Source organism: Bison bison, unplaced genomic scaffold (genome assembly GCF_000754665.1).
Source record: "Bison bison bison isolate TAMUID 2011002044 unplaced genomic scaffold, Bison_UMD1.0 scf7180017864518, whole genome shotgun sequence".
Lineage (NCBI taxonomy): Eukaryota > Metazoa > Chordata > Mammalia > Artiodactyla > Bovidae > Bison > Bison bison.
The window spans coordinates 10,972,626-10,981,114 of NW_011495071.1; the positions used below are offsets into that span (position 1 = coordinate 10,972,626).

The following is an 8,489-nucleotide window of genomic DNA, read 5'->3' on the forward strand; positions in this document are numbered from 1 at the left end:
TTTGAAAAACGGGGGGTTTTTTTTTTCAGACTATAGCCAAAAATAGCCTCAAATGCAGTAGCCATTCTAGAGGGCATTGGAAGCCCATTTTCCCAACCCTTGAGTCACTTATTACCCACCATCTCAACTGAATAGGTAACTATGGTTTGCACTCAACAACCCACTTTTGTTTGTTTTGCCTGCTCCTATCACAAGGACACCCTGTCCACACAGTTCAACCAAGAAAGCCTGTCTGTCTTGGTTATGTTATTTCATGCTGGTTGCAAACAAGGCCAGCCCTGGCTTGCATTCAGCAGTGAACAGACACAAACTGCTTTCTGCATCAGAGGAGGGAAGGGAAATCTGATGGAGAAGGTGGCCAGTAGTGTTGCTTGGGTTGCAGGCAGATATTATGCATCTGAAATAGTCTCTGAAGTTTTGACATTTTCTAAATGACTTCCAGGTGGCCTCAGCCCGTGTATGCAAATGAGCCTGTTCGGTTATAACAGTGACTATTTCCCTGGCATTTTAGTTTTTTTTTCTTTTAATGATTGTGGAGAATGCCATGTGTTATTAGTGGGTAGATGTCACTCTTGGCTATCCAGAAAGTTAAGGAATTCTAGATTTCTGGGCCTGCTTTCTTTGTGATTTTAGATGCATCTTTTATGCTCTTTGGACTGGAGGTTTTCCACTTAGGAAACTGGGCAGTTCATTTAGAATGATAAAATCAGGCCCTTTCACAACTTACAGGGCTCTTTAGATATCAGTGCAGATGATGACATCAAGGTCCCTACAGTGCCTGGAGCAGGTCTAGGGCCCAGTGCCCTGAGCACCCACGGCCTGTTCTTGTCCAGCAGAATCTGGAGGACTGAGAAGATTAAGTAGCCAGGTGGACTGGAGAAAGCCTAGGCTTTGGACTTGGACAGCCCTGGTGCTATGACTTCATTATCTTTGTTACTCTCGGTGACCTTCTGAGAGTCCTAAACCTCGTTCTCAACTATAAATGGGGGGTAGTCCTGACCTCACAGGTTGCTGTGAAAGTGACTTGAGTTTTTAACGTGTACATCTGTGCTTGTGTAACACTGGTGAACCCCGAGGCTTGAGCTAATGCCCCTTCAGGAGACTGCATTCTGCCTTTAGGGTAGTCCCCCGTCATACCTGTTAGAACACGCCAGCTTTGTAGTCAGCTGCTGGGGGTGATGGGGCTGCGGAGGTGAAGGAGGCCTTGACCATTTTTCTCTCCTGTTTCGTTGGCAGCCATCTATCACACCTGTGAGGCCTCCAACTTCCAGTGCCGAAACGGGCACTGCATCCCCCAGCGCTGGGCGTGTGATGGTGACATGGATTGCCAAGACGGCTCTGACGAGGATCCACTCAACTGTGGTAAGTGTAGGTGCTTTGGCCCCAACCCGCACGTCTCCCATGTCTGCTGTTCAGGAAGAGGGGTAACGGATGGGCCAGGAGATGGACCAGAGTCCCCACTGTGCCTGGCGCGCACTAGTGAGCTCGCCCTTGCTGTGTGGCACTGCTGTTCGACGTGTAGGTCTGGGCTATGTGATTTTAATTATTTATTATTATTATTTATTTATTAATTTTTGGCTGTACTGGGTCTTTGATTGCTTTGCACAAGCTTTCTCTGGTTGCGGCGAGCAGGGGCTGCTCTTTATTGAGGTGCACGGGCGTCTCGTTGCAGTGGCTTCTTTTGTTTTCCGGAGCACAGGCTTTAGGCGTGCGGGTTTCCGTAGCTGCTGCCGGTGGACTCTAGTGGTTGTGGCGCACACAGGCTTATTCGCTCTGAGGAATCCTCCCCAGACCAGGGATCGGACCCGTGTCCCCTGCATTGGCAGGGGCCTTCTTTATCACTGAGCCACCAGCAAGTCCTGTAATTTTAATTCTTGTGCAAGCAGGTTGCCTCCATAAAAACAAGAAAAGAAATGGGAAACCCACTAACCCACCCAGAACACTAAACACGGTCACATTACCAGTGTTCTGCCAGAAGTTAGCCAACAGTTTCTGTATAAATGGCATACTTTATGGCTGAGAGGGTGCTGTGATGGTCCCTTGGGAAAATGGGTACCACTCATAAGCCAGACGGAGAAGGCAGTGGCGCCCCACTCCAGTACTCTTGCCTGGAAAATCCCATGGACGGAGGAGCCTGGTGGGCTGCAGTCCATGGGGTCTCGAAGAGTCGGACACGACTGAGCGACTTCACTTTCACTTTTCACTTTCATGCATTGGAGAAGGAAATGGTGACCCACTCCAGTGTCCTTGCCTGGAGAATCCCAGGGATGGTGGAGCCTGGTGGGCTGCCGTCTATGGGGTCGCCCAGAGTTGGACATGACTGAAGCGACTTAGCAGCAGCAGCAGCAGCAGCATAAGCCAGAACTTTTTCAGTGTAGTTGATTTAAAGAAGGACTCTGAGATGGTTAATAGAAATTAAACATAAAATAGCTGCCACACAAACATAATATATAAAATGCTTTTTCACACCAAATTAAATATATATTTTATATTGGAGTATAGCTGATTTATGGAGAAGGCAATGGCACCCCACTCCAGTACTCTTGCCTGGAAAATCCCATGGATGGAGGAGCCTGGTAGGCTGCAGTCCATGGGGTGGATAAGAGTCAGGCACGACTGAAGCGACTTAGCACAGCTGATTTACAGTGTTGTGTTAGCTTTAGGTGTGCAGCAAAGTAATTCTGTTTTGCTGTTGTTTAGTCACTAAGTCGTGTCCACCTCTTTTCAACCCCATGGACTGTAGCCCATCAGGCTCCTCTGTTCATGGGATTTTCCAGGCAAGAACACTGGAGTGGGCTGCCATTCTCCAGGAGTTCTTCCCAACCCAGGGATCGAACCCATGTCTCCTGCTTGGAAGGTGGATTCTTTACCACTGAGCCACCAGGGAAGCTTGATTCAGTTATACATATACATATATGCATTCTTTTTCAGGTTCTTTCCCCATATTGGTTATTCCAGAATTTTGAGTATAATTTTTTGTGCTATACAGTATGTTTGTTTTAGTTATATACAGTAGTGTGTACATGTTAATCCTGTGCTTCCTCGGTGGCTCAGCAGTAAAAAACCCACCTACCAACCAGGAGATGTGGGTTCGATCCCTGGGTCACAAAGAACCCCTGGAGAAGGAATGGCAACCCATACCAGTATTCTTACCTGGAAAATTCCATAGGCAGAGGAGCCTGACAGGCTACGTCAATGGGTCCACAGAGTTGGACACGACAGAGTGACTGAGCACATTTATTCATTAGGAGCCTTATGCCAGAAACCAAGGGCAGAGGCCACTATCCACATTTTCTATTATTTCCTGCCTTACATCCCTAATTTTCGTGGAACTGCAGTCGTCTGCATGCCGCTGTGTGCTCTGCTCTCTTCATGGCACAGTATTCAAGTTGTTTCCAGACATCTGTATTTCTCCGTGGTTAGCATTTTCACGGCAGATGCCCATCCTCTTTGCATTGTTGCTGTGACGTCACTTACTTGGTCGCTCCCTGGTGGGGTGATGTCCGTTTTGCACTGTCATGTGTCGTAAAAACGGTTCATGTCCTTGGAAATGAAGGCTTAGTTTTCTCTTGAGATACTACTCCCTGGGGTTATCCCTCCATATGGAAGTGCTGGGTTGCAGGTTCTGATCCATTTCCATGATTCTTGTTGTTTCCAGATTTTATTTCCAAGCGATTATACCAAATGGATCTCCATTAGTAACATATTGGATGTTTCCCCAAGCCTCTCTTGATTTTTACCTTTTGACTTGAGTGAGTGGTAACTTGTCTTGTACAATTTAAATTTTAAACTTTTGAAAAACCTTTTCATGCCGAAATCTACTTCCCCATCTCGTGGCACTCATTCACTGTTTCTGTTTTGATGTCCTTTGAACACTGTCCTGGGGATGATGACTTTTTACAGGATTAAAACACATTTTCTTGCCTTATCCCTGATCCTCCTGAAACTATTCTGCCAAGAGTTGGGTTTACAACTGACCTACTAGAAGTGATTCTTAAGCCAAATGTCTGGCAGTTGCTTTCTGTTTGGGAGAATGGATGACCTAGTACTAAAAGTTCTCCACTAAGTGCAAAACCTAAGATTCTTAACATTTATGGGGTAAAGGTTCTTCAATAGGGCTTTGGTTTAGAATTTCTGAAGAAATAAAATGCTGAGTGATGTAAGAGAGCTTAAAAAACCCCAAGGTCTATAAAATCAGGCTTCATGTCCTCTTTTTTCCCATCTACTTGGTGCTTTCATTTCACTTTTCATAAAAAAAGTTTTGAGTAGATGACACATTCACACAGTTCACAGTGGACAAGTGTAAGGACATTGGACAGTAGATGTTCTTCTCCCATCTGCAGATGTTCTTCTCCCATCTGCCGGTTTCCCTGATTGCTGTGTATCCTTTCAGAATGCTTTTGTGCATATATGCAAATTTAAATATATGACATGTACTTGTCCTGTTTTTACACATGCAGCATGCCACGCACGTTGTTGGGTACCTTGGTTTTTCAGATAACTGTCTATCTAGGACATGTGTTCACCAAGTGCTTCTTCAGTCTCTCTATACCGGTCTGGTGTTCCTGTGTACAGTAGCTTATTTCACAGTCCCCTGCGGATGGATACGTAGGTGGCTTTCAATCTATTACAAACAGTGCTGCAGTGAATAAGCTTGTTGCTCTGTTACTTTTCACTCATGTGGGTAGATTACATTTCTGGGTCAGAGTATGTGTATATCTGTAATTGTGATAGCCCTCCATAGGGAGACACACATGTGGGTATAAATATCCGCGCCACGGTGATGTGAATGTCTGCCTGCTTCCTCACTCTGCTGCTCCTTGCACCACTTTCCAGAGAAGAAGTGCAACGGGTTCCGCTGCCCAAACGGCACCTGCATCCCATCCAGCAAACACTGCGACGGTCTGCACGACTGCTCGGACGGCTCGGACGAACAGCACTGCGGTGAGTCCTCACATCGGGCTAAATCCTCTCCTCCCCTGGTACCTGCCTGCGTCAGGTCCTGCATGGCCAGGACCCTGATGGGGTGGAGGCAGAGAAGCATGGTTTGGGTGAGGGAGAGGAAGCAGGGGGCCACGTAGGGGGACCGTGGAATTAGGTCATGGTCCATGATCATCACTGTTCAGCTGCAGTATGTCCTGTGAATGGACCAATGATCTGGAATTGGACACTTATTTCTCCTCCTTCATTGGTTTTGCTAGTTGCTGATTATCACTCGGCTAACAGTTTTAGGCACGGTGACTCTGTATGCCATGTTTTCTTTGGACCCAGAAAGGTAGTCTGGGGTCAGTGGTGTTCATCCTTGGGAAAAGCAGGCTGGAGATCCAAGGATGAGTTAGTGTGGCAGTTCAGGCGTAAAGGCCACCTTCTTCCCATGTCCTCACGTGGCCTCTTTGCCTGCATCTCTGGTGCTGCTTAGAAGGACACTACTCATATAGATCCTTTTAACCTTATCTACCTCCCTTAACCTGGATTTCCTCTTTAAAGCTCTATCAGGGAGCTTCCTTGGAAGTCCAGTGGTTAAGACTGTGCTGCCAATGCAAGAGGCATAGGTTCAGTCCCTGGTCGGGGAACTAAGATCCCACATGGCATGTGGCACAGCCAAAAACAAAATTAATTAAAAAAAGCACTGCCCTTTGTCCAAATCCAGTCACATTGGAGATTAGGGCTTCACCATATAAATTGGCGGCAGGTACAGTTCAGTGGGTAACATCGGTCCTTCATAGAAGGGGTTTGCCAGGCCCCATATTCGAGAGTCAGTGTTCTGTGATAGTGGTTAAGGTCGTGGGCTGTGATGTCAGGCAGCCCTGGGCTTCAGTTTTGGCTCCACCCTCATCAGCCGTGTGCTCTTGGCAAAATACATAATGTTGCCGTCCCCTGTGCTTTGTTTGGGACGCAGGACAGTAAAACCTCTCGTCATGTGGTGCTGGGAGCTTAACGAGGTCCTGAAGCTCAGGGTTTGCTCAAAGCTTGTGGTTGGTAGTGGTGTCCATTACCCCCGCCTCCTGAACGCGCGTCCGGTCAGAGCGTGTCCTGCCGTGGCCCACGAGGCCCCCAGCTCCAGGGGCTCACGGCCCCTTCCCCTCCTGGTCCCTTTCAGAGCCCCTGTGTACTCGCTTCATGGACTTCGTGTGTAAGAACCGCCAGCAGTGCCTCTTCCAGTCCATGGTGTGTGACGGCATCATCCAGTGCCGGGATGGCTCCGACGAGGACCCGGAGTTCGCAGGATGCTGTGAGTCGGGGCGCTGGAGAGACTCGGGTGGGCTACCCTGGGCACGTGCCTCCGTCCAGTTTTCAGGTCTCCACTGAGGGTCCAGACTTGCGTGTTCTAAGAAAGGCTCACCTTGGCTGCTTCGGAAGCTTGCTTTTTAGTCGTTGGTGCACAGCTCAGGGGGGCGGGGTCAAGGTCGACAGTGGTCTTGGCCCACATGTCACCTCCTTCGCAGCCTTTCTTGTGCCCCAGAGTGGCCCCTCACCTTGCCGCAGTGTCTGTGCCCCACTCACCTCCACTCTGCACACTGGAGTTATTTTGGCCGGCCTCCCCAGCTGGCCTCTCTGTGTGTGCCCGAGAGCCGGTCCTTGTCTCGTTCACGGCTACAGCCCTGTCCCCAAGACTGCCCTGCCTGCATGATAGTAGGGACTTGCATCAGTCTGCTCAGGCTGCCCAAACAGAGGACCACAGCCCAGGGGGGCTTAATCTCTTAACAGTTCTGGGGGCTGCAGATCAGGGGTTAAGGTGTCGGCAGGGTTGGTTTCCTCTGAGGCGCCTCTCCTTGGCTTGTAGACGGCCATCCTCTGTCTGTGTCTTCACTTACTCTCCTTATGAGAACACCAGTCCTGTTAGATTAGGGCTCCATCCTAATGTAATGACCTCATGTTAGCTTAATTACCCCTTCAAAGACCTTACCTGCAGATGTTGTTGCAGTCTGAGTTGCCGGGGGCCAGGCCTTCGACTTGCTTTCGAGGAATCCTCCAGCCGGGCCATCTCTTGGTGGAGGGCCTTTGTTCTTGCCTCTTGTTTCCAAACAACAGTGCCGCGTTGAGCTCTCCAGTGTGGGAGTAACCTGGACTTATGTATGTTGGTTCCTTCCCTAGCCCGAGACCCCGAGTTCCACAAGGTGTGTGACGAGTTCAGCTTCCAGTGTCAGAACGGAGTGTGCATCAGTTTGATCTGGAAATGTGATGGGATGGATGACTGCGGCGATGACTCCGATGAAGCCAACTGTGGTAAGGAGACCTCAGCTCTGCCCCCGGGCATCCCAGGCTCCAGGTCACACGGTGCTTGGCTTTGTCTTCTCCCTCTTCAGCCATAGTTCCTTCCAAGTCTTGAATCTGCATGTAACAAATTGAGTCTTAAAGTGAGAACCTACCCCCTAGCAGAGATTGGTTGGTTGGTTTAGTCACTGAGTCATGCCCAACTCTTAGCAACCCCATGGACTGTAGCCCACCAGCCTCCTCTGTCTGTGGGATATTCTGGGCAAGAATACTGGAGTGGGTTGCCATTTCCTTCTCCACCAGCAGAGGTTAGGGTGTATTTATTCTGTTTTCTTTCTCCAGTTAGGAAGTTGACATTGTGTATAAGGAATATGGTAGAGGAGTTATGGTAAATATTTTGGAGTATATTTCCCCCACCCCCTAAATGTTACAGATGTCACAGCATGATGGAATCATTGTTACTAATGGGTTATCAACAGTTAGGTCATTCCTTCAGTAGACTATCAAAATTCATACTTGGGTATCAGGACTTCCCTGGTGGTCCAGTGGCTAAGACTCTGCTCCCAATGCAGTGGGCCCAGGTTCCATCCCTGGTCAGGGAACTAGGTCCCACATGCCTCAACTAAGAGTTTGCATAAGATTAGAACCATAAGATCCCATGTGCTGCAACTAAGACCTGGTGCAGACACATAAATAAGTAAAATAATAAAAGGATAAATATTAAAAAACCCACTCGGGTATCATTTGCAAGATGTAGAAGCATAGGTCAGAGAATATGACCTCGGGTCCAGGGAGGCAAGGTTTTGTCCAGTTTGTGGATATGTTCTTGGTCTCTCTCCGGTCCGGGAAGCTGCCTTGTCCTCTGGGAGGGTCACGCGGGCTGCCCTGGGGCTTGGGTGAGGAGCCTGTGGGTCCTTGGAGGCCTGTGTTCACGCCGTGCAGGCCATACAACTGACCCTGCGGTTCATCCCCCAGAAAACCCCACGGAGGCCCCCACCTGCTCCCGCTACTTCCAGTTCCAGTGCGAGAACGGGCACTGCATCCCCAACAGGTGGAAATGTGACCGGGAGAACGACTGTGGGGACTGGTCTGACGAGAAGGACTGCGGAGGTGAGGGTTGGGGACGGCCCCGCCACACAGACCACATAGAACTCACCTGTCTCCTCAGCATCTGGCTTAGGCAGTGATTTTGGGTGGGTGGGTCAGGCGGGTAACTGAGTTGTTTTCTCTCACCCTCCCATTGTGAAATTGGCACAGTTGGCCTCTCCTGTTCC

At 49.1% G+C, this 8,489-nt stretch overlaps 1 protein-coding gene across 4 annotated transcripts in view; it reads left to right on the top strand.

Moving 5' to 3' along the window:
- SORL1 (sortilin-related receptor, L(DLR class) A repeats containing) overlaps positions 1 to 8,489 on the top strand; it is a 171,234-nt gene that overhangs the window by 124,559 nt on the left and 38,186 nt on the right. For all 4 annotated transcript variants that reach the window (XM_010830503.1, XM_010830500.1, XM_010830499.1 and 1 more), the window contains 5 exons: positions 1,237 to 1,362; positions 4,837 to 4,944; positions 6,101 to 6,232; positions 7,096 to 7,227; positions 8,191 to 8,325. In XM_010830503.1, coding sequence (XP_010828805.1) covers positions 1,237 to 1,362; positions 4,837 to 4,944; positions 6,101 to 6,232; positions 7,096 to 7,227; positions 8,191 to 8,325 — 633 coding nt within the window. The remainder of the gene's footprint in view (positions 1 to 1,236; positions 1,363 to 4,836; positions 4,945 to 6,100; positions 6,233 to 7,095; positions 7,228 to 8,190; positions 8,326 to 8,489) is intronic.